A 26,519-nucleotide genomic window follows, 5' to 3' on the forward strand; every position below is an offset into this window, starting at 1 on the left:
AGTGAGCTGAGATCCGGCCGCTGCACTCCAGTCCGGGCGACAGAGCAAGACTCCGCCTCAAAAAAAAAAAAAAAAAAAAAAAAAAACACTGGGGAAACTCTCCACAACATTGGTCTGGACAAAGATTTCTTGAGTAATGCTCCCAAGGTACAAGCAACCATCGCAAAAATGGACAAATGGGATGACATTAAGTTAAAAAGCCTCTGCACTGAAAAAGAAGCAGTCAACAAAGTGAAGAGACAGCCCACACAATGGGAGAAAACATTTGCAAACTATTCATCTGGCAAGGGATTAATAACCAAAATAAATACGGAACTTAACATGAAAAAAAATCTAATAATCCAAATAAAAATGGGCAAAAGACCTGAATAGACATTTATCAAAAGAAGACATACAAATGACAAACAGGCATATGAAAAAGTGCTCAATATCATGGATCACTAGAGAAATGAAAATCAAAACCACAATGAGGCTGCGTACAGTGGCTCATGCCTGTAATTCTAGCACTTTGGGAAGCTGAGGCAGATGGATCACTTGAAACCAGGAGTTCAACACCAGCCTAGCCATCATAGTGAAATCCTATCTACTAAAAATACAAAAATTAGCCTGTCATGGTCACGAGTGCCTGTAATCCCAGAGGCAGAGGTTGCAGTAAGCTGACATCTTGTCACTGCACCCCAGCCTGGGCAACACAGCAAGACTCTGTCTCAAAAACAAACCAGGCTTGGCGCGGTGGCTCACGCCTGTAATCCCAAACACTTTGGAAGGCCGGGGCGGGTGGATCTTGAGGTCAGGAGATCGAGACCATCCTGGCTTACATGGTGAAACCCCGTCTCTACTAAAAATACAAAAAAAATTAGCCAGGCATGGTGGTGAGTGCCTGTAGTCCCAGCTACTTGGGAGGCTGAGGCAGGAGAATGGCGTGAACCTGGGAGGTGGAGCTTGCAGTGAGCTGAGATCGCACCACTGCACTCCAGCTTGGGCAACAGAGTGAGACTCTGTCTCAAAAAAAAAAACAAACCAAAACAAAATAAAACTACAATGAGATGTCATCCTACCCCAGTAAAAATGGCTTTTATTCAAAAGATAGGCAAAAACGAATGGTGGCAAAGATGTAAAGAAAAGGGAACCCCTGGACACTGTTGGTGGGAATGTAAATTAGTATAACTACTATGGAGAAGAGTATGGAGGTTCCTCAAAAAACTAAAGATAGAACTACTATATGATCCAGCAGTCCTACTACTGGTATTTTTCCAAAGGAAATGAAATCAGTATGCCCAAGAGATATTTGTACTCTCATGTTTACTGCAGCACTATTCATAATAGCCAAGATTTGGAAGCAACCTAAGTCAACAATAATTTATTGTACGTTTAAAAATAACTAAAAGAGGCTGGGTGCGGTGGCTCACGCCTGTAATCCCAGCACTTTGGGAGGCTGAGGTGGGTGGATCACAAGGTCAGGAGATCAAGACCATCCTGGCTAACACGGTGAAACTCCATCTCTACTAAAAATGCAAAAAATTAGCCGGGCGTGGCAGTGGGCGCCTGTAGTCCCAGCTACTTGGGAGGCTGAGGCAGGAGAATGGCGTGAACCCGGGAGGTGGAGCTTGCAGTGAGCCGAGATTGTGCCACTGCACTCCAGCCTGGGTGACTAAGCTAGACTCCGTCTCAAAAAAAATAAAAAATAAAAAATAAATAACTAAAAGAGTAAAATTAGAATGATTGTAACACAAATAAATAATAAATGCTTGAGGTGATAGATAACCGATTAACCTTGATGTGATAATTATGTATTGTATGCCTGTATGAAAATATCTCCTGTATCCCATAAACATATAACCTATTATCCATAAAAATTAAAAAGAAAAAAGAAAATGACTTTTAAACTATTATTCAGATAGTGTCAACATTTTTTCAGCACTTGATTAACTTAATGATGAACTGAATAACTTTTACAGAATTAAATAATAAAACATAAACTATTTTCTGAATTGTATATAGACATGCGGGCAAAAATAAAATAAAATAAAATAAAAAGAACATAGATCAGGTGCAGTGGCTCACACTCTTAATCCCAACATTTTGGGAGGCCGAGGCAGGATAGCTTGAGCTCAGGAGTTCAAGACTAGCCCTGGTAACATAGCAAGACCTCATCTCTACAAAAAATACAAAAATTAGCCAGGTGTGGTGACACATGCCTGTAGTCCCAGCTACTTGGGAGGCTGAGGTGGGAAGATTGTTTGAGTCTGGGAAGTTGAGGCTTCAGTGAACTATGATCATGCCATGACACTCCAAACTGGGTAACAGAACAAGACCCTGTTTCAAAAAAATAAGTAAATAAAATTTTAAAATAAAGTATTTTCATTTAATACTCAGAGTTCAAATCACAAAAGTACTGAGGATCAAACATAAGTAACACTAGCAAAGCAGCCAACGGCAGCCAAAAGGCAGTTGCAGGCCACCTTTCACCATATAACTTTGAGATGGAGCAACTGATTGAGAGAAAGTCCTCTAACCACAGCCATCTGCTTGTCATAGTTTTTAACACTGATCTTCCACACATTTTGTGTATCTTCCATGAACTCACTGTCAATGCTGCTCACGTAATGCCCCAGAAAACCCAGTGAGATAAATTAAGTACTAAGGAATAATATTTTGTCAGTCAGGTTAAACTTTATTTTTTACTTTTTAATTTTTTTTAAAAAATAGAACTCCTGGGCTCAAGCAATCTTCCCATCTCAGCCTCCCAAAGTGCTAGGATTACAGGTGTGAGCCACCATGCCTGGATGGGTTAAGCTTTAGAGGGCCACAGATGATTGTTCTATCTAAGATCCCCACTGCACCCCTGAAACCAATTTTTAATTTCCAGAATAGGCAAATATCAAAAATAGATTAGTGGTTGCTTAGGAATTCGAAATGGGGCGTGACAGCAAATGGATACAGGGTTTCTTTTAGGAGAAACAAAATGTTCTAAAATTAGATCATTGAGATGGTTATACAACCCTATGAATATATCAAAAAACACTGAGTTATATATTGTAAATGGATGAACGGTATGGTAAGAGACTGTATCTCAATACAGCTTCAAAGAAAAGAGCCAATTTTCACCTGTTCGGGGTGATATCATCTCAGCTGAAAATGCATAACCTAGGCTACTGGAGGAAGAAGGTTCCACAACCATGCTTCCTCTGCTGGAGTTGCTCAGAGCTAAAAGAACAATAAACTACATGGAATGAGCATATTATAGTATGGTGTAGAATTGGAATCAAATATAATTAACAATTACCGACATATCTAATTGTAAACACATAATCATATATGAGACATAAATGGTAAATAGTGTATATAAATGACTATAATTCTCTAGTGAACTAGTGGGAAAAGGATAGCCTGCCCTTAAAAAGAGAAATAAGGAAAGTTTTTGGCTAACAGGCTTTACCCTAAGAGAAAACAGTTAAAAAGCAGGTGGTACTCTCTTCCCTATCAACCACCAATCTTCTCTCAGAGGCCTGAAATGTGAGCTCCAGTTTGATTTTTTTCTTTTTTTTTTATTTTCTGGGGGAAGCCTTACTTCTATCTTGGCCATCCAGTTTGATTTTAAAAGACAGTGCTGTCCCACCTCAAGAGAGTGCTGACCCCAATGACCCATCCAGTTTCCGATCATTTCACCTTTAATACCAAGGGATAGGCGAGCATGTTAGTCAGCAGCTCCAACATCCAGGCTATCATACCCCTTAATTTTAAAAAAGCAGCAGGTGTAGCCTTCAAGTAGTCTCTAGAGCAGCACTGTCCAAAGAACTTTCTGTGATGATGGAGGTGTTCTATGGCTTATAGACTATACTGAGCAACTGAAATGTGGCCAGAGCAAATAAAGAACTAATTTTAATTTTAATTAACAGGAAAATGAACTTTTAATTGTAATTTTCATTTTAATGTAAATAGCTGCATGTGGCAATTTAATACCATATTGGACAGATAATTCTAAAGTAATGATATCTAATAGAAATATAGATTGGGGCTGGGCGCACTGGCTCATGCCTGTAATCCCAACACTTTGGGAGACTGAAGTGGGCGGATCACTTGAGGTCAGGAGTTCAAGATCAGCCTGGCCAACATAGTGAAACTCCACCTCTACTAAAAATACAAAAAAATTAGCCGGGCATGATGGCAGGTGCCTATAGTCCCAGTTACTCCGGAGGCTGAGGCAGGAAAATGGTGTGAACCCGGAAGGCAGAGCTTGCAGTGAGCCGAGATTGCGCCACCGCACTCTAGCCTGAGCAACAGAGCGAAACTCTGTCTCAAAAAGTAAAAATAAAAAGTGAAATTAATGGTAATTATATATATATATATATTTTTTTTTTTTGGAGACAAAGTCTCGCTCTTGTCCCCCAGGCTGAAGCACGATGGTGCAATCTTGGCTCACTGCAACCTCCGCCTCTTGGGCTCAAGCAATTCTCCTACCTCAGCCTCCCGTGTAGGTGGGATTACAGGTGCCTGCCACCATGCCCAGCTAATTTTTGTTTTTTTGCTTGTTTTTTAAGTAGAGACGGGGTTTCACCATGTTGGCCAGGCTGGTCTCAAACTCCTGACCTCAGGTGATCCACCGCCCTTGGCCTCCCAAAGTGCTGGGATTACAGGCGTGAGCCACCAAGCCTGGCCAATAATATGTATTTAAACCAATATACCCAAATGTTATTTCAACATGGAATCAACATGAAAATAATTATTGAGGTGGTTTACACTCTTTTTTTTGGTACCATATTGTAAAGTACATGGATGTGCTTTAGTCAAGGAATATGCCTAGGCAGATGCCCAGGCCTCCATGACTCAGCAAGTTTAGAGCACCGTATAACTCCACCTGTTATCACAGCCATGTAGCCATAACATAGGAAGGCCATCCCTTGGCCCTGTACCACTATTGTCTGTAAAAGGCATAACTGCCCTGCTGATGCTAAGCTCTTGGGGCTCAGTTTGGCACAGCACAGCATCGCACGGCTCTTGTGCAGGCGCTGGCGCCCAGAGAGAGTGAAGCTACTGACCCCTGTAAGGGAGACTGGCTGTCTGGCAGACAGGCAGGGGAGCCAGGAACTGGGTTGTGCCCAGAGGGAAAGAGTTAAGCTGCTGACCCCGAAGGCAAGGGAGAGCCACCCACGCAGCTCTCTGTATGGGAGCACCCGGAACAAGCAGTGACAGAGTAAGAGAGCTGTTGATGAGAGAGCTAGCTGCTAAATAAAAGTAAATTTCACCTGCCTACCCCCCGACCCACACTGCCCCCCGGACCAAGTGTTCTTTCAGCGATCTGCCCATCCACCCACTCCCCTCAACCTCAGCATGGGCTGGAACCTAACCCTGGGCATGACATTTGGCATAGTCATGGACCTCACACATATCTTTGAAATCCAATGTTTATTTTACCTTTACAGAACATCTCAATTTGAATCAGCCACATTTCAAGTGCCCAGTAGTCACATGTGGTAGGCTACTGTACTGGACAGAACAACTCCGGTCTTGAAGCCCTTTCTATATTACCTAGTTATCCCGTCCCCTTTCTCCCCAAATCCCAGAGTTACAAGAACTCTCCCTGATCTCTGCCCCTATACCACACCTGGGTATGGCAGGCTGCGAATTATTCCCATATGTTAAAATGTCTCATCTAAAACTTCCTTAAATTCCACCAAAAAGATCAATATAGTTTAATAAATGAATGGTAAAGCTACAGTCATTCACATCTTTGTATGGATTACAGAACTCTGGCACTTGAAGAGAACAGTACTAAACATCCCTCATCAAGTGACAGGGTGAAACTCTCAATCGTGTAACTCTTAATTAGGACTTCTGAAACGATTAAAAACAAAATCTAAACAAACAATCAAACAAAAAAACACCCAAAGCCTTTAGGTAACACTTGGAAGAAAAAACTAAACAAAATAATACTTGTTTTAGTAACAAATGAGTGAGTGGCAAATTATTTTCTGTGGTGGTAAAAACAATCTTTGCACTGTCATTGCTCCTTTCTTTCCTTTCAGAATGAGAGTAGAGGAGGGTTGAAATAACTTTAAGACCAAGGAATAGTCAAGCAGGAGAGGCAGTGCTGCTTGGTGCCCCAGAAGAAATGAATAGGCAGGTCACCCAAGGAAACTGAGTCAAGATTTTTTTTTGAACCAGGATTTCACTGTGTCACCCAGGCTGGAGTGTAGTGGCACAAATCATGGCTCACTGCAGCCTCGAGCTCCTGGGCTCAAGCAATTCTTCCACCTTAGCCTCCTGAGTAGCTAGAACTACAGGGACATACCACCATACCTGGCTAATTACTTTTTTAAAAGATGGAGTCTCACTATATTGCCCAGGCTGGTCTCAAACTCCTGGGCTTAAGTGATCCTCCCACCTCAGCCTCCCAAAGTGTTAGGACTACAGGTGTGAGCCACTGCAGCTGATCTATGGCTAATTTTTAAATTTTTTGTAGAGAAGGGTTTTGCCATGTTGCCCAGGCTGGTCTCAAACTCCTAAACTCAAGCAATCCTCTCACCTCAGCCTCCCAAAGTATTGGGATTACAGGCATGAGCCACTGTGCCGGCCAGTGAATCCAGATCTTATTATAAGGTAAACAAAGCCTTCAGAGAAGATAAGCCAGCAAGAGAAATATCTATTTAATACCACATGTAAGCATCAAAAACCAAGAGCTGATGGCAAAGGAGAGCTTAAAGGGAACACAGAGATAGTTTTGAAGAAACAAGCAGCAGTGTAATAAAACTTAATATTAGCCTATAATCAAGGTCCTCCAAATTCAGCATATTGGCTCATTTGAGCCTGACAACAACTTTTTTTTTTTTTTGAGACGGAGTCTCACTCTGTCGCCCAGGCTGGAGTGCAGTGGCCGGATCTCAGCCCACTGCAAGCTCCGCCTCCCGGGTTTACGCCATTCTTCTGCCTCAACCTCCCAAGTAGCTGGGACTACAGGCGCCCGCCACCAAGCCCGGCTAGTTTTTTGTATTTTTTTAGTAGAGACAGGGTTTCACCGTGTTAGCCAGGATGGTCTCGATCTTCTGACCTCGTGATCCGCCCGTCTCAGCCTCCCAAAGTGCTGGGATTACAGGCTTGAGCCACCGCACCCGGCCGACAATATCTTTGGAGGTAAATGAGTGAGACATGATTTAACTCGATTTCACGAATGTGGAAACTCAAACAGGTTAAGCAGAAGATTAAGTGATTTCCCCAGGGCTCATAAAGGAAAGCAATGAGTCAATTAGTTTTTTTCATTCTGAATAAATGTAAACACATACATAATGCTAGTTGTTCTAAGTATGTTGAGATTACAACATAACCTTGCTTGGGAAGAGAACATTTACACATGATAAATATTTAAACTGATCCCAAATCTAAAAATTCTGAGGTTTCCTATAGTTGAATTTACTTACCTAAAATCTCACCCCAGTCGTTTTCAACCTCTGATAAGCATTAGGATTGCCTAAGGAACTTTGGTGAGTGGGAAAAAAAGTTTACACTGCTTGAACTCTACCACGGAAGACTCTAATTTAGAGGTGTTTAGGGAGAGGCCCAACATCTGTATTTTATTAAGTATGACATGTGGTTCTATTGCACCCTAAAAGCTGAACAGCCCTCAAACAAACAGGGCTACCACAGGAAGGCTGAGGCCCAAGGAATGCCTGTGATTAAGGGAAACCAACCAAAGTACTCCACAGTGTCTTTTGAAAAGAGCCTTCATCCCCAGGCTCTGCCCAGAACTAGAGAGTGACGTGGACCACCCAGCCCAGGCTCAGGCCTCATGGGGTACCTGGCTCTCGGGACTGGCTATCATCACAAATGTGCAGGTCCAGGCGGGAGATGAGCAGATGGTAGGAGGACTCTTTCACATCAAATTTCTCAAAGTACTGGCTGAGGCGGCTGCTGCTGCTGTTGCTGTTGCCCTGGCTGCCACCAAATGCCTGGGCCCAGGACTGCTGGGCACTGGGAGCTGGTGGAGTGATCTACATGTGACAGAGAGAGAAACAGGAAGTCCAGACCCTGAAAAGATCCTTTGTAGGCTTTCTTTAAGCTTTGGTCCAGACTGAGGAAAACCACAGTTTAGCAAGATGTTCCTTCCCTCTCATAACTGTTGGCCTAGTAGCTCACTTAGGTCTGTTTCAATTATATCACCCAAACTCCCAAAGCCTAATTATAGTCTAATAACTGTTGGAACACAGTTCATAGTTCTGAATTGCCCTCCCGGCTCTCGCCCACCAGGTCTTAGTGGACTGATGCTAAAACATTTCCTCTAGGATGTCTTCCCTAAATGCTCTCTTTCAGCCTGTGTAGTGAGATGCCTCTTCTTTGTGCTCTCATGGCATATTGTTTATTCTGTTACAGCATTTATCACACCATACTGTAGTAACTCATTTATGGTCCATCTTTCAAGACAGTGAGACCCCCAAGGACAGGAACAAGAGGTGTATTCCATTTTTCTTCTCCAGTGGCCAGCACTGTATACTTAATACACTGGAGGTACCCAGTGAACAGAATAAATAAAAAATCAGAGGTGCAGGCAAAGCCTATGAATACCCAGAAGTAAACAACAAATTTCCCAAATAAAGTCTAGATTCCACCTACATTAGTATGAGGTAGGTCTGGCCTACTGAGTCCCTAGCACACCAAGGGTGTCTGTTTCATCTCTAACCTGTACAGGTTCAGGTGCCAGGGTCTTTCTTTGCTGGGCTGACTTCTCCATGGCTTCACTCAGTGACTCTGCATACTTCATCATAGCCTTGAGCTGTGAGTCAGTTAGCACCCAGAGCAGGTCATCCAACAGGAACATCAGCTTGGAGGATATCACATTGCAATCTTTGGTCTGAGGAAGCCACAGACAACATGGGGTTTGTTACCTTATTCATTCCAACTTTCAAAGTGTTGCCCAATCAGTTTCAGAAGCGGCTTTTCAATCTCCAATATGTGAAAGTATCAAGCGCTTTGGAGAGACAATTTCTTACAAAACTACTAAAGTTTCCTTAATTTAAAAAAAAGCAGCAATAGTCAACTGCCAGGTGCCTATGTCAGTGTCCCTACATATGGGTAAAAATTGCAGTTTCCAAAACTAAGAAAACAGGAAGGCAGAAACATTCTATTACTAGAGGATGTTGGGCAACACTGAATTATAGACCTTTCCCCTTCAACTGCCATTCCAGGGGCCAGTAACATTCCAAACAATAAGGGAATACCAAATCCAGGCTGTCTCATAGTATAAAAGATGGAAGTTTTCATGAGGCCAGAGAACACACTTACTCTTCTTTTGAGGGCTATTTGGATCCTGCCTTGGTTTGTAATAAGCCTCAATGGAGTGGTGACTGGGTCCTGATCACCATTGTCTGTAGCATCTGCCTCAATTCGGAGTGTTTGCCAAGTTATTTCCTTAAATGTTAAAACCTGGGAGGAGAGAAAGTAAAATCCTTAATCCTGTGAATGAAATTAACCAAGAAGCAAGAAGTCCAAGGAAAAAAGACTGGCAAAGCACAGACTCCCAGCACTCTCAGTTGGGATCCCACCAAGAAAAAGCAGTGAATTGGGGATCCATAATTAAGGAAAGGATGTAGCAGTAACACTTGACAGAAAGGCCTCTGGGCTCCCAGGAATGGGGAACATTTGAGGAAATCCACAAAGTGGGAATAATATCCTTTAATTAGTCCGACTTTGAATCTTTCTCCATTCTCTCCCCTCACAATGACGGGGCTGTCACCTCTCCTCGGCGGGGGTCAGTGATGCGGGTAAGGCGAAGGTCACTCTGCTGCCAGTTGGGGTTGACACTATAGCCCTGGAGCTGCCACAATTCAAAAGAAGCGTGGAAGGCCTTGGAGTGAATCTTGATGGTGATAGAATTGACGATGATAAACATCCCTTCCACCACCTTTTCGGCAAAGCCATATTCACTACAACAAATGAGGTAGACCAACAATCAGAATCATGGGAGACTTTCTGCACAGTCTTTACGCAGGATGTTTAAATTATTTTATAATGATAATACAGTAGTCTTTTTTTATTTTTCTGAGACAAGGTCTCGCTCTGTTACCCAAGCTGGAGTACAGTGGCATGAGCACAGTTCACTGCAGCCTTGAACTCCTGACCTCAAGTGATCCTCTCATCTCAGCCTCTGAAATAGCTGGGATCACAGGTATGAGCCACTGTGCTCGGCTGCAGTACCTTTTTTTTTTTTTTGAGATGGAGTCTCACTCTGTCGCCAGGTTAGAGTGCAGTGGCGTGATCTCGACTCACTGCAATCTTCGCCTCCCAGGTTCAAGGTATTCTCCTGCCTCAGCCTCCTGAGTAGCTGGAGGCTACCACGCCCAGCTAATTTTTGTATTTTTAGTAGAGACGGGGTTTCACCATGTTGGCCAGGATGGTCTCGATCTCTTGGCCTGGTGATCTGCCCGCCTCGGCCTCCCAAAGTACTAGGATTACAGGCGTGAGCCACCGCACCCGGACAGTACTTTCTTTAATTATAAATTTTTTTTAAAGAATGGAATAAAAGAGAAAGAGTTGACCTTGAAACAATCTCCCTCTTGTTAGAAAGAATAAATTGATAAATCTTTTTATAGACCACAAACTATCTAATATTTAGATAATGTCTGTGAAGGGAAGTATAACTACAGAAAAGAGACATAGGGTTTCTATAAAAGTCTTCAAAGACACGACAGCAAGACCTGGTCTCAAAAAAAAAAAAAAAAAAAACTTCAAAGATGGAGCATACTCTGCAAAGGTAGTGGAAAGAAAAGCAGTACAGCCAGGTGAATAAGAGGTTCAAAATCAGTCCCACCTTGACCCTGTCAAATACAGTCATCCCTTGGTATGTGAAAGTACTGGTTCCAGGACCCCCCAATACCACCTTGTATACCGAAATCTGCTCAAATCCCACAGTCAACCCTGAGGGACCTGCATATATGAAAAGTCGACTATCCATGTGGGTGGCACCCTGCAATATTTTTGATCTGCATTTGGTTGAAAAAATCTGCATATGCATGGACCCATGCAGCTCAAACTTGTGCTATTCAAGGATCAATTGTGCTTCCCAAAGAATATAGCTATACTTCCATAGTGAGAGGACAGAAATGGCAAAAGGAGAAGAATGAAGGACATAAAGTCCCTCTAGATGTGAAGAAAACAGCAATTCTTGACATGTAGGTGAAATCACTGCTCATTACAAGAGATAAAAGGAGGTCTGAAAATTCAAACTGAAAATATATATATATATTTGGAATTTATGTCACCAAGAACTAGTATCCCTAATGTATAAAGAACTTCAAAAAACAGAGAGAAAAAAGAGCAAGAGCCTGACAGAAGTGGACAGGTCACAGAAGAAATAAATGCAAATAGATATTAAACATAAAGAGGCTGTGCACAGTGACTCACACCTGTAATCCCAACACTTTAGGAGGCCAAGGTGGAGGATCATTTGAGCACAAGAGTTTGCGACCAGCCTGGGCAACAAAGGGAGACGCCCTCTCTACAAAAACTCTCTACAAAAAAATTTAAAAATTAGTCAGGTGTGGTGGTGCATGCCCGTAGTCCCAGCTACTTGAGAGGCTGAGATAGGAGGATCACTTGAGCCCGGGAGACTGAGGCTGCAGTGAGCCAAGATTGCGCCACTGCACTCCAACCAGGGTGAGAGAGTGAGACTCTGTCTCAGAAAAAAAAAAAAAAGAAAAAGAAAAAGGAGAAAAGAAAAAAACACCGGGCACAGTGGCTCATGCCTGTAATCCTAACACTTTGGGAGGCTAAAGCAGGCACATCACTTGAGCCTAGGAGTTTGAGCTCAGTCCAGCAATATGGTGAGACCTGGTCACTACAAAAAATAGAAAAAATTAGCCAGGTACGGTGGTACATGCCTTTGGTCCCAGCAACTTGGGAGGCTGAGGCGGAAGGATCACCTGAGCCTGAAGAGGTCTAGGCTGCAATGAGCTGTGATCATGACAATGCACTCTAACCCGAGTGACAGAGTGAGATCCTGTCTCGAAAGAAAGAAAAAGAGAGAGAGAGAGAGAAAGAGAGAAAGAGAGAGAGAGAGAAAGAAAGAAAGAAAGAAAGAAAGAAAGAAAGAAAGAAAGAAAGAAAGAAAGAAAGAAAAGAAAAGAAAAGAAAAGAAAAGAAAAGAAAAGAAAGAGAGAAAGAGAGAGGGAGGGAGGGAAGGAAGGAAGGAAGGAAGGAAGGAAGGAAGGAAGGAAGGAAAGAAAGGAAAGAAAGAAAGAAGGAAGGAAAGAAAGAAAAAAAGGCCGGGCGCAGGGGCTCACGCCTGTAATACCAGCACTTTGGGAGGCAGAGGTGGGCAGATCACGAGGTCAAGAGATCAAGACCATCCTGGCCAACATGGTGAAACCCGGTCTCTACTAAAAATACAAAAATTAGCTACATGTGGTGGTGCACACCTGTAGTCCCAGGTACTCAGGAGTCTGAGGCAGGAGAATTGCCTGAACCCGGGAGGCGGAGGTTGCAGTGAGCCGAGATCACGCCACTGGTGACAGAGCAAGGCTCCGACTCAAAAAAAAGAAAGAAAATGATCCTCAACCTCACTCATAAATCAAAACTATGCTGAGAGTCACTAGATTTATGACAAAGGTGACAGTGCAGTGTGAAAAAGATAGTTTTTTCAATAAATGGTGCATGGTCAGTTTGCAGCTATCCATAAAGAGAAAAATTAATATTGATGTCTACCTTCACCAAACAACAACAACAACAAATCAGTTCCAAGACGGACTAGATTTAAATGTGAAAAGCCAAACAATAAAGCTTTTAGAAGAAAATATATAGGAGACTCTCTTCCTGCCTTAGGATAGAAAGATTCCTTAAACAAGATACAAAAAGTGCTAACCATAAAGTGAAAAAAAAAGATATACAAAAGACATACTGGACTACATCAGAATAATTTCTGTTCAATAATTTAAAAAAATGAAGAGTGAGCCGGGCACAGTGATTCGTGCCTGTAATCCCAGCACTTTTGGAGGCCGAGGCAGGTGGATCACCTGAGGTCAGGAGTTCGAGACCAGCCTGGCCAACATAGTGAAACCCCATCTCTACTAAAAATACAAAAATTAGCTGGACATGGTGGCAGGCACCTGTAATTCCAGCTACTCAGGAGGCTGAGGCAGGAGAATCACTTGAACCCAGGAGGTGGAGGTTGCAGTGAGTTGAGATTGCACCATTGCACTCTAGCCTGAGTGACAAGAGCAAAACTCCGTCTCAAAAAATAATAATAATTTTTAAAAAATTAAAAAAAAAAAACAGTGATCAGTATCTTAGTATTCCGTACAGAGTAGAAGATATCTGCAATACATGTATCTAACCAAGTACTTGTTTTCAGAATATACAAAGAACTTCTACAAATTAAGAAAAATACAACCCAAAGATAAATGAGCAAAACACTTACACAAGTGCTTTATGAAAAACAATATATCCAAAATTCCAATAAACCAATCATTGGAAAAATATAAATTAAACCATAATGTGATACAACTACATACCCACCAGGATGATTAAAATGAAAAGATAGACAATACCAGATATAGAGCAACTAAAACTTTTATGCAATGCTAGAGGGAAAACTGGTGCAATCACTACGAATAACTATCTAGCAATATTTACAAAAACAGAACCCATAACCCAGCAATTTTACTGCTAGGTACATAAAATAGAAACATGTACATATGTTCACAAGATATACATACAAGAAGGTTCACAGCAGCACTATTCTCTTTTATTCTATATTTTTAACTTACATGCAGGAAAACTCATTCTTTGTGGCGTATGGCTTTGTGGGTTTTGTTTTGTTTTTTTCCCTGAGACAGTCTTGCTGTCGCCCAGGCTGGGGTGCAGTGATGTGATCTTGGCTGACTACAACCTCTGCCTCCCAGGTTCAAGCAATTCTCCTGCCTCAGACTCCGGAGTAGCTGAGATTACAGGTGCGTGCCACCACGCCCAGCTAATAGTTGTATTTTGTTTTAGTAGAGACGGGGTTTCACCATGTTGGCCAGGCTGATCTCGAACTCCTGACCTCGTGATCTGCCCACCTCAGCCTCCCAAAGTGCTGGGATTACAGGCGTGAGCTACTGCACCTGGCCGGCTCTGTAGTCTCAAACTCCTGACCTCATGATCTGCCCACCTCAGCCTCCCAAAGTGCTGGGATTACAGGCGTGAGCTACTGCACCCGGCCGGCTCTGTGGGTTTTGACAAATACATGGAGTCATGATTGACCACCAAACTCATCAGAGAGAAGAGTTCTACAAGCCTGTAATCCCGGCATTTTGGGAGGCTGAGGCAAGTGGATCACCTGAGACCAGGATGAGACCAGCCTGCCTAACATGGCAAAACCCTGTCTCTGCTAAAAATACAAAAATTAGCCAGGAGAGGCCAGGCATGGTGGCTCACGCCTGTAATCCCAGCACTTTGGGAAGCCGAGGCAGGCAGATCACGAAGTCAGGAGTTCAAGACCAGCCTGGCCAACACAGTGAAACCCAGTCTCTACTAAAAATACAAAACAAAACAAAATAAAAAACTAGCGAGGCGTGGTGGCAGGCACCTATAGTTCCAGCTACTTGGGAGGCTGAGGCAGAAGAATCACGTGAACCTGGGAGGCGGAGGTTGCAATGAGGTGAAATCGTACCACTGCCCTCCAGCCTGGGTGACATAGCGAGACTGTCTCGAAAAATAGAAAAAGTAGCTGGGTGTGGTGGTGGTGGCACACACCTGTACTCCCAACTACTCTGAAGGCCGAGGTGTGAGAATCGCTTGAATGTGGGAGGCAGAGGTTGCAGTGAGCTGAGATTGCACCACTGTACTCCAACTTTGGCAACAGAACAAGACTCTGTCTCAGGAAACAAAAAAAAAGAACCAGAAACTAGAAACGTCTACAACAGAACGGATTGTGGCATATGCAGGTAATGGAATGGTATACAGTAATGAGGAAGAATGAACTACAAATATATGTAACAAAATGGATGTCTCTCACAAACATAATGTTAAGCTAAAGTAGTAAGACACAAATGACTATACATTTACATAAAGCAGCCATGCTACAGCATATAACAGTACTTTATTCCTTTTTAAGGTTACAACATGCCTGAACCTTGAAAACATTATGCTAAGTGAAAGAAGTCAACCACAAAAGACCACAGAGTATATGATTTCATTTATATAAATGTTCAGAATAGACATAGACAGTAGATGAGTGGTTGCTTAGGGCTAAGGCAAGGAAGAATGAGGAGTGACTGCTAATACGTATGGGGTTTCTCTTGGGTGACGAAAATGTTCTAAAATTGATTGTGGTCATGGTTGTACATCCCAGTGAATACAGTAAAAACCACTGAATTGTACACTTCACACGGATGAATGTTACGGTATGTGAATATATTTCAATAAAGTGTTTTCTAAATTATGCTGATTATGCTGGCTTGGCTTCTTTGGTTTTCTTTCTTTTTTTTTTTTTTTTTTTTGAGACAGAGTTTTGCTCTTGTTGCCCAGGCTGGAGAGCAATGGTGCAATCTCGACTCACTGCAACCTCTGCCTCACAGGTTCAAGCGATTCTCCTGCCTCAGCCTCCGAAGTAGCTGGTACTACAGGCACGTGCTACCACTCCTGACCTCAAATGACCCACCTGGCTTGGCCTTGAATCCTCAAACATCTTATTCTATCCAAAAACAGAAAGATTACTGGGGTCTTGTCAAAAGGACACAGGAGCTCACTTGGAAATGCCCTAACTGGCCAAAGATGGGGAGATATGAACATCAAGAAGAATAATGACCGTAAAGGTACGACATACAAAAAAATACATATAAAGAGTAAATGTAGGATGTAAGGCCAGGTGCAGTAGCTCACATCTGTAATCATCCTAACACTTTGAGAGGCCAACGCGGAAAGAATGCAAAATGTAAAAAGAATATAAAATGGTAAGCCACTCTGGAAAAGTTTGACAGTTTCTGAAAAAGTTAAATCCTCCCCTAAATACCATAACTAGGTATTTACCCAAGAGAAAGAAAAGCACACATGACCACACAAAAACTTGTATACAAATGTTTATGGCAGCATTATTAAAAATAGCCAAAAAATGGAAATAAAATGACCATCAACTAGTGAATGGATAAACCAACTGTGGTTCACAGTTGGTAAGTTTATGTCTCTCACAAACATAATGTTAAGCTAAAGTAGTAAGAGTAACCCATACACTAAAATTTTACTCAGTGCTATGGTCTGAATGTTTATGTTTCCCCAGAATTCATCATATGTTGAAACCTAATAGCTCAATGTGACAGTTTTAGAGATGAGGCCTCTGGAAGGTGTTTAGCTCATGAAGGAAAAGTCCTCATTAATGGGATTAATGCCTTTAGAAAAGAGGCCAGAGACTAGGCTCAGTGGCTCACACCTGTGATCCCCGCACTTTGGGAGGCCGAGGCAGGTGGATCACCTGAAGTCAGGAATTTGAGACCAGACTGACTAACATGGTGAAACCCCATCTCTACTAAATACAAAAAATTAGCTGCGCATGGTGGCACATGCCTGTAATCCCAGCTACTTGGGAGGCTGAGGCAGGAGAATCGCTTGAACCAGGGAGGTGGAGGTTGCAATGAACGGAGATCGTGCCATTGCACTCCAGTCTGGGCGACAAGAGCGAAACTCCATCTCAAAAATGAAAAAAAAAGAAAAGAGGCCAGAGAGAGACCTTTCACCCCCTTGGAAGTATAACAAAATGAATCAGGGCAAGCCTTTAAATCTACCAGATTAAATGAGAAACATTTTCAATGACACCTTGATGATACAATCAGCCAGAATACAAAACAAGAGAAATTCTTTAGAAAAGATTATCTAATTCCTACAAAGAATAAATGGTATATTTAAAAATGTGTGTGTGGTGGGATATAATTAAAGAACTTTAAAAGGCCTATCACCCAAATATAAAGTATGGACTTCTTTTGATCCATATTGTTCTGTAAAAAATATATATATTTAGGCCAGTCACAGTGGCTCACACCTGTAATTCCAGCACTTTAGGAGGCTGAGGCAGGTGGATCACCTGAGGTCAGGAGTTCAAGACCAGCCTGGCCAACATGGCAAAACCCCATCTCTATTGAAAATACAAAAATCAGCCAGGTGTGGTGTCAGGCACCTGTAATTCCAGCTACTCAGGAGGCCAAGGCACAAGAATCACTTGAACCCAGGAGGTGGAGGTTGCAGGGAGCCAAGATCATGCCACTGCACTCCAGCCTGGGTGACAGAGCAAGACCCTGTCACAAAACCAAAAAAAGAAAAAAATATATGTATACATATATGTATATTTTAGAGATAATTCAGGAATATTGATTATGAAATAGGTATTAGATGATATTAAGGAATTCTTGTGGGGTTTTTTGGTTTTTGTTTGTTTTTGAGATGGAGTTTTACTCTTGTTGCTCAAGCTGGAGTGGAATGGCGCAATCTCAGCTCACTGCAACCTCTACCTCCCAGGTTCAAGCAATTCTCTTGCCTCAGCCTCCTGAGTGGCTGGGATTACAGGCACCTGCCACCACACTCGGTTGTTTTTTTTAATTTTTAGTAGAAACAGAGTTTTTATTTTTAGTAAAAATGGGTTTCACCATGTTAGCCAGGCTGGTCTCGAATTCCCGACCTCAGGTGATATGCCCACCTCAGCCTCCCAAAGTGCTGGGATTACAGGCGTGAGCCACTACACCTGACCTGTTAATTCTTTTTAATGTGAAAGCAATGTATTTTTTTTCCAGTCCTTGTCTGTTAAAGACATGATATGAAAGTATTTGCAGGTGGGTTCACAACCAGCCTGGGCAACATGGTGAAACCGTCTCTACCAAAACTACAAAAAATTGGCCTCGTATGGTGGGGCATGCCTGTGGCCCCAGCTACTTAAGAGACTGAGGTGGGGAACCACTTGACCCTGGGAGGCAGAGGATGCAGTGAGCCAAGATCACACCACTGCACTCCAGGCTGGGTGACAGGGTGATACTCCATCTCAAAAAAAAAAAAAAGTATTTGCAAGTGGTATCATATGGTTTCTGAGATTTGCTTTCAAGTACTACAGTGTCCACATGCATATACATACACATACACAAACTGGCAAGAAAAAGAAAAAAGAATGACAATGTTGGGCACGGTGGTTCACATCCATAATCCCAGGGCTTTGGGGAGGCTGAGGTGGGAGGATCGCTTAAGGCCAGGAGTTCAAGACCAGCCTGGGCAACATAGTGAGACCCCCATTGCTATGAAAAACTAGCCAGGCATGGTGATGTGTGCCTGTGGTCCCAGCTACTTGGGAGGCTGAGGTAGGAGGACTGATTGAGCCCAGGAGGTCGAGGCTACAGTAAGCTGTGATCACACCACTGCACTCCAGCCTGGGTGACAGAGCAAGACTCTATCTCGGGAAAAAAAAGAAAAAACAAAAAAGAAGAACGACAAAGTGTTGATAATTGTTGAAATAAAATCTTAGGTATATGGGAGTTCTTATATACCATTTTCTCTACTTTAGTGTAAGTTTGAAAATTTCCATAATAAAAAGTTTTTATTTTTTAACTAAAAGGGGTCTAGAGGAATTGATATGTTGGAAATAACAGGGTTCAAAGCAACTAACCTCTGTCCTGAAGCAAGGGCAATGGGAGACTGTCCATTGGGGGGCCGAGGATCCTCACATGTCTTCATCTCCACCTCTACCTTATCCAGACACTGAAATAAAAGTCAAGGAGAGCTAAGCATTTACACAAATACACACATAGCACAATGACAGCACAGATTGTGTCATTCATCGTTGTGCTCCAGAGCCTAGTCAAGTGCTATACCCACAGTGGGCAATCAATATTTACTGAATGAATGAATGAATGAATGAACGAACGAACGAACAAACGAACGAACAAACTAAAATGCAAGGAAAGTCCTCATTTTCCCCCTTCCATTTCCATTAGCAGCAGAACCTCATGACAAGTATGGGATGAGCTCAGAGCAAAAAGATAAAACACAAATCCAAGTTGCAAGAATATTATTGTTCCTGGGGATTTCAGTTTTCGGGATAAAGACACACATTGTCCAGCCTCTAAAGGACCCTCAACTGATAATCGTTCAACAGTCAATCCAAACTAAACTTTTTTCTTCTTTTTTTTTTTTTCAAGACAGAGTCTTACTCTTATCGCCCAGGCTGGAGGGTGATCTCAGCTCACTGCAACCTCCACCTCCCGGGTTCAAGCAATTCTCCTGCCCCAGCCTCCCGAGTAGCTGAGATTACAGGCACCCGCCACCACTACACCTGGCTAATTTTTTGTATTTTTAGTAGAGATGGGGTTTCACCATGTTGGTCAGGTTGGTCTTGAACTCCTGACCTCAGGTGATCTACCCACCTCTGCCTCCCAAAGTGCTGGCATTACAGGCATGAGCCACCACACCCAGCCCAAACCAAACTTCTAATTTTTCTTCTGTCAAGATTTCAAGGAGTGCCAGGCACAGTGGCTCACGCCTGTAACCCCAGCACTTTGGAAGGCTGAGGCGGGTGGATCACCTGAGGTTAGGAGTTCGAGACCAGCCTAGCCAACACGGCAAAACCCCATCTTTATTAAAAATACAAAATTAGCTGGGCATAGTGGTGCATGCCTGTAATCCTTGCTACCTAGGAGGCTGAGGCAGGAGAACTGCTTGAACCCAGAAGGCAGAGGTTGCAGTGAGCCAAGACCATATCATTGCACTACAGCTTTAGTGATAAGAGCAAAACTCCATCTCAAAAAAAAAAAAAAATTTTTTCAAGGGAAAATAGGAAAGTCTAAGGTTAGAGCCCAGGCAGCCATAATTGTTACACTAGAACCGAGAAAACAACTGAGAAGTCCTGGGTCTTGTGTCCCAGTGCTAACCCTATACCACACAGCAGTTCCAGAATAAGCCCAGACAACAGTCACATTGTCTCAGAGAGAAGCTCACAGGGACATAAGGAGACACCCACCATTCCTAAAAGGGTTAGCCTATCATTTTCTCCCTCATCTTCTAAAAGCCTACCCTGGCCATCCCCATTTGATTACTTGCAATCAAGAAAGGTCATTACCAAGCAAATTGGGTGTGTCTTCAACTTTGTCCACTGGATCTGAAAGAGGAAAGCAAAGTCTCAGGGCTGTGGTAGCTGACCCTCCAGAAGGCAGGCCTGCTGGCCGAAGAGAACAGCAGCATTCTGACCCTCATTCTCACCCGGATGGAGGCCCTGTTGCAGTAGACCCGAGTGATGGCTAACCAGGTGGGCAGCTCCAGTACATTCTGTAGAACCTCTTCATCCAGCTCCAGGTTGGTCAGCTGACCCTCCCCTTTCAGGGTGCTCAAGTTGATTTTGTCTGGGGAAAGATTCTTAGTGAACCTGAAAAGAGTAATGATAAGAAGCTATTATTTCCATGGGAATCTGCTAACTGGGTATTACAGCCAAAACACTTCTGAATCTAAAGAAAAAATTAAAGAACATTTGTTAAGGCTAGTCAAGTGAAGCAGTAGGAGTGAAGGAACACAGAAATCTGTAACTGGTTGTGATCAATTAGTTGTAAACAACACCGTACTCAGACCAGCCAGAACAAATGTACTCGGACCACACTATCTCTACACCATAAAGGATGTTAAGTGAGACCTATGATTCTACTTATGATTGTGTCATCATCCTACTAAAGAACCTACGATGAGGATTCTGGGGCAATAGCTGTAGCAATGGCAATGTAGTCTTTCGATATTTCTGAACCCTCACATAAAAACAGAGGGAGCCAGGCTCAGTGGCTCATGCCTATAATCCCAGCACTTCGGGAGGCCGACACGGGCGGATCACCTGAGGTCGGGAGTCGAGACCAGCCTAACCAACATAGAGAAACCCCGTCTCTACTAAAAATACTAAATTAGCCAGGCGTGGTGGCGCATGCCTGTAATCCCAACTCCTCCAGAGGCTGAGGCAGGAGAATCGCTTGAACCTGGGAGGTGGAGGTTGCAGTGAGCTGAAATCGTGCCACTGCACTCCAGCCTGGGCAACAAGAGCAAAACTCCGTCTCAAAAAAAAAAAAAAAACAGAGGGCCAGGCGTTGTGGCTCACGCCTGTAATCCCAGCACTTTGGGAGGCTGAGGCAGGAGGATCGCTTGAGCCTAGATCAAGATAAGCCTGGGCAACATAGCGAGACCCTATCTCCACAAAAAAACAAACAAAAATTAGGCACAAGGCCGGACGCGGTGGCTCAAGCCTGTAATCCCAGCACTTTGGGAGGCCGAGACGGGCGGATCACGAGGTCAGGAGATTGAGACCATCCTGGTTAACACGGTGAAACCCCGTCTCTACTAAAAAATACAAAAAAACTAGCTGGGCGAGGTGGCGGGCGCCTGTAGTCCCAGCTACTCCGGAGGCTGAGGCGGGAGAATGGCGTAAACCCGGAAGGCGGAGCTTGCAGTGAGCTGAGATCCGGCCACTGCACTCCAGCCCGGGCGACAGAGCGAGACTCCGTCTCAAAAAAAAAAAAAAAAAAAAAAAAAATTAGGCACGGTGGTGCATGCCTGTAGTCCCAGCTACTCAGGAGGCTGAGGTTGAGGCTACAGTGAGCCGTGATCATGACACTGTACTCTAGCCTGAGATGACAGAGCAAGACCCATTATAAAAACAAACACCAGACAGAGCAACTAGATAACAACACAGAAAGTCCATGAATAACATTTAAAACAAAATAAAAGATGAAGTATCCTCATAAATCCCCATAGACAAGTGGGTGGGGAAAACACATCAACAGCCACAAGACATTAAGTGCTATCCAGCTGTCCAGAACAAAGTGGAGGGAAGCAAAAGGGCATCTGACAACTGAGAACAGAAGAATCCCAACATAACCAACAACTATTAAATGAAAAGCAATGGGGGCTGATTTGACACAGTAACTGACACTGTCCACTGCAAGGGATCCTTAGTGAGACCCCAAGGAGCTGGAGCAGTCTAGTCCTATGAACTCATGAAACTAACCTTCCCAAGCTCCTTCCTCGGAAAGGACTCCCACACAGAAAATAATTAAAAATGAGCAAAAGAGGGATGACAGAAATGAAGAAAAGAGGTGGTCTAGATAAAAGTAAGGGAGGGGAACAGAGACCTATTATCTCAGGAAGCAAGCTGTTATATTTTTTAGCACTACTTGAAATAACAGAAGAGGGAGCTACATGAAGTTAAGGATGTGAAACAGTAGCAGGCTAATTATCGGCTTATTAAAGCAGGGTAAAATGAAATCCCAGACCCCTACACATATCTTTACTGATATGAAAAAAGAACAACCAGTTCTATAGTCTTCCCAAAGAGACTAAACTTGAATGTCATCAAGCTACTGGGTCCGGCTGCTAATTTGAAGGAAATACTGAGGACAGATGAAAACTGCTGAACTACACTGTAAGTGTGCAATCAGCAAAATCTAGACCACAGGAAACTCTATCGTTCAAATGGTCTTGAAATAAAATATTCGCACAGGCCAGTCCTCTCACTATTCCTCACTGCTCCAGTCCTCGCTCCTGTGCTCTCTCCAGCCACTCCCTTTCCCTCCACACCACTATCTGCCATGCAAGGCTGAACTGGAGACTTCTCTCTGAAGCCTTCTTTCCCTCACTGCTGTAACTCACATTAAACTCTTTTATTCTCCATTCCTGGAATCTGTAAGGCATGTTTAGTTCATAATCATATGACAGAGTCTTGGGATGTTCTCTAATTCTCAAATGCATAATATAACCACCCCTGCTCAATTAGATTAAGCTCTTCAAGGTAAGGGGCTTAGTCTTGGCCATTCTCCCTAATCCAAATGGTGACCCAACAGAATGCTGGCCCACATATCTCTTAGCTAACTGCCCTGCTGGCTAACTACTCCCAGTTCCCTTCTCTCATCTTTTTGGCTGGATCAATTTAAGGCCAGTTCCTCATAGCATAACCCTCTCTCCTGTAAGACCAACTGTCTAAATTAATCTCACTCCTGTAATTCACTGCTGCTGCCTCTCATAGTCACTATTTTCACCCCAATCATGAATTGTATTTTGTCCACCAAACTTAACTAGACTTTGTGTTTACATATATTAGATGCTAACAGTTTAGTGTTACATATCTATATATTTACCAACTTTTTTCACTATATGTATCTTTTCCTTTTACTAAACTGTGTTTTAGTGATTTTGTTTTTCCTTGGACCATAAAATCATGACGTGCCAAAGTTTATCTTTGCAATGTTTTTCTAAAGTACTTAAGAAGGTACTATGAAAACAGCTCTTTAACAATTTTTAAATGATAGTAAAAATCATTTTTAGAAGTTTGTGAACATGCAAAACAATACTGTATGATATTAAGGGATACACAGGAATGCACTGGCATGATGACAAATTTAGGAAAGTGCTTACCTGTGGGGTAAGGGGAGGGGTCGACAGGAAGCTTCAACTGTATGGATAATGCTTACTTCTCAAGTTGAGAGGTGACTGTATGGCTTTTCATTATGCTACTCCATACCTTTTGTATGGCAACTATTTTATAACAAATTTTTCTAAGATTTCTATCAATTATCTATTTACGTACTTAGTGTTGGGAATGCTATTCCTCCACTAAGTCTCTTTTTTTCTGAGACAGGATCTCACTCCGTCACCCAGGCTGGAGTGCAGTGGTACCATCATGGCTCACTGCAACCTCGACCTCCTGGCCTCGGGTTATCCTCCCACCTCAACCTCCCTAGTAGCTGGGACTACAGGCACACATCACTACGCTTGGCTAATTTTTATATTTTTTGTAGAGACAGGGTTTCGCCATGTTGCCCAGGCTGGTCTCAAACTCCTGGGTTCAAGCGATCCACTTGCCTATCAATGTGCTGGCATTACAGATGGGAGTCATTGTGCCCAGCCCCATGGGTCTCTCTTAATCCTACACGTCTTGCTGGGCCTGTCAATAATGCATGGTCCTAACCACTTCTTACTCAGGCCTCTTCTCAGGATTGTGTTTGCAGAGAACAGCTTTGAGTAAGGAAATAATCTCTCCCACTAGGACAAAGAACAGGCCTGCTTACCATTTACTATAAAAGCAGTGGATTCCCCAAGTTCAGTGTTCTATTCCTATAACACATATGCAGGCATCCATCTGGACCCATTCATGTCACTCCCATAGGACTCTGGGGGCAAGGAAAATTGACATAAACATTATACTTATTATGCTGCTTGCTGGGCCATGAAAAATGTCACACATGAGGTATGCAATATCACACATGAGGTATGCATTATTATCTCCATTGCTCAGAGGAAGAGCATGAGGTTCAGATATGAAGCAGTTTGCCCCAGATGACAGGGCAAGAAGAGGTGAGTAATAAAGTCCTTTGTCTCTGATCCAGAAGTCTTGTGTGTTCTGCCAGCATCCATGAAACAGTAGGAGTTAATAATTAGCGTCTAAATACGGTAAAATAAAATCTCAGGCCCTTATACATACTTCTGCTGATTTTAATTCACTTTAAAAAATTTAATCTACATTTACTGAGTATGAACTAACTTTATTCTCTGAACCAAAAAGACAAGTTTTCAATAAATAGTTCCTTTCCTCTAAAAACAACTTGCCACAGAAGGAAGGTGATTATTTCTCTTCCAGAAAGAAATGGCTTTTCAGTCCTTTTCCTAAACAAATGGGTATCTACAAGAAAATAGGACTGGGGTACGAAAGAGAAATAAACTCATCTACATACTTCCTAATAAGACAACAACAAAAGGAAGTAAAGGAAGACAGTGCATGCCCCTAAGAACTCTGAGGAGACAGTCCTGAGAGAAGGGAAAGCAGAAAACAGAACTCAACATTATTTGTAATCACTAGGCACAGGCAGGCTTTCAAGTCTCTTATGTATTTAAATAAAATATTATAATTATTTCCTTCTACTGTCCTAGCAACCCTTCCTCTAATCTTAAGTGGTCCAGGAGAGCCATATCAATCCAGAAATTGGGGCAGGACATACTTCAGAAGTACTACTAGTTTTAGAAAGATAAGAATGTTTTAACAAGCAGAATGAGTTTTGAAGAATACAACTACATGTCTCCTCCTCTCCAACCGCACAGATTCTGATAAGATGTTACCTTTCTACCCCAGCTGAGAATTCTTGTAGAAATGAGCCACTGTCAGGGATGGGAGTAAGGATCCCTCTGAAAGGCAGGAGTAAGGAGAAAAGGCTGAGAACCACTAAGATAAACTGCTCTTTTGTATGATAAAAAGCCATTTTTATTTTATTTTTTGAGACAGTCTCACTCTGTCATCCAAGCTGGAGTGCAGTGGCATGATCATGGCTCACTGCAGCCTCAGCCTCCTGGGGCTCAAGTGATCCTCCCATCTCAGCCTCCAGAGTAGCTAGAACCACAAGTGCATGTCACTATACCCAGCAAATTTTTTTTTTAATTTTTTGTAGAGATGGGGTCTCCCTTTGTTACCCAGGCTGGTCTGGAACTTCTGGGCTCAAGCAATCCTCCCACCTCAGCCTCCCAAAGTACTGGGATTACAGGTGTGAGCCACTGTGCCCAGCCACTTTTAAAGAAAAGAAAGTAAGATGGACCTTTTCAAACTGACGACTTCTCTGAAAAACGAGAAACATACTTCAGATAAAATAAAACATAAACACAGTCAAGAATAAGTTATACTGTTAGCTAGCACTGACATTCTCAGAGTAATTATACTAAGTGCTAAGTATCTAATTTCTACATTGTGTTCTTTGCAAAATCTAACTCTATCTACAGTTCCATATAAATAAACATATTTTTCAAGCCTTAACAAAAAAAGTATACATTTCATCCTAACCTTGCCAGTTTTTAGGGCAATGTGTCTCAAACTATGGTCCTCTGATCACATGGATTTTAATTACTTCGGAATGCTTATTTTAAAATGCAGGCCGGGCACGGTGGCTCACACCTGTAATCCCAGCACTGGGAGGCCGAAGCGGACAGATCACTTGAAGCCAGGAGTTCGAGACCAGCCTGGCCAACATGGTGAAATCCCATCTCTACTAAAAAATCACAAATGAAATTAGCCAGGCCAAGGTGGGGCATGCCGGTAATCCCAGCCACTTGGGAGGCTGAGGCATGAGATTCACTTCAACCTGGGAGGCAGAGGTTGCAGTGAGCCAAGTTTGTACCACTGTACTACAGCCTGGGCAACAAAGCGAGACTCTGTCTCAAAAGAAACAAACAAATAACAAAATAATAGTTGTATGTCTTTTTGCCCCATAGGCTGGACCAGATCAATATCCTTTTGTCAGCTAAAAGAAAATTTCATTTTTAAAACATAATTTGGCCAGCCACGGTGGCTCACACCTATAATCCCACCATTTTGGGAAACCAAAGCAGGAGGATCACCTGAAGTCAGGAGTTCGAGACCAGCCTGGCCAACATAGAGAAAATCCATCTGTACTAAAAATACAAAAATTAGCCAGGCATGGGGACACATGCCTGTAATCCCAGCTACTAGGGAGGCTGAGGCAGGAGAATCACTTGAACCCAGAAGGCAGAGGTTGCAATGAGCTGAGATTACACCACCG

At 42.8% G+C, this 26,519-nt stretch overlaps 1 protein-coding gene across 2 annotated transcripts in view; it reads right to left on the minus strand.

The window, feature by feature from the left end:
- Window positions 1–26,519, minus strand: part of UHRF1BP1 (UHRF1 binding protein 1) — an 83,310-nt gene that overhangs the window by 31,838 nt on the left and 24,953 nt on the right. For both annotated transcript variants that reach the window (XM_023212568.3, XM_023212569.3), the window contains exons 2-8: window positions 20,191–20,353; window positions 20,051–20,089; window positions 18,602–18,693; window positions 9,725–9,914; window positions 9,274–9,414; window positions 8,672–8,842; window positions 7,793–7,985 (exon numbers count right to left, since the gene is read on the minus strand). In XM_023212568.3, the coding sequence (XP_023068336.2) occupies window positions 7,793–7,985; window positions 8,672–8,842; window positions 9,274–9,414; window positions 9,725–9,914; window positions 18,602–18,693; window positions 20,051–20,089; window positions 20,191–20,353 (989 nt within the window). The remainder of the gene's footprint in view (window positions 1–7,792; window positions 7,986–8,671; window positions 8,843–9,273; window positions 9,415–9,724; window positions 9,915–18,601; window positions 18,694–20,050; window positions 20,090–20,190; window positions 20,354–26,519) is intronic.

Source organism: Piliocolobus tephrosceles, chromosome 5 (genome assembly GCF_002776525.5).
Source record: "Piliocolobus tephrosceles isolate RC106 chromosome 5, ASM277652v3, whole genome shotgun sequence".
In the NCBI taxonomy this organism is placed as follows: Eukaryota; Metazoa; Chordata; class Mammalia; order Primates; family Cercopithecidae; genus Piliocolobus; species Piliocolobus tephrosceles.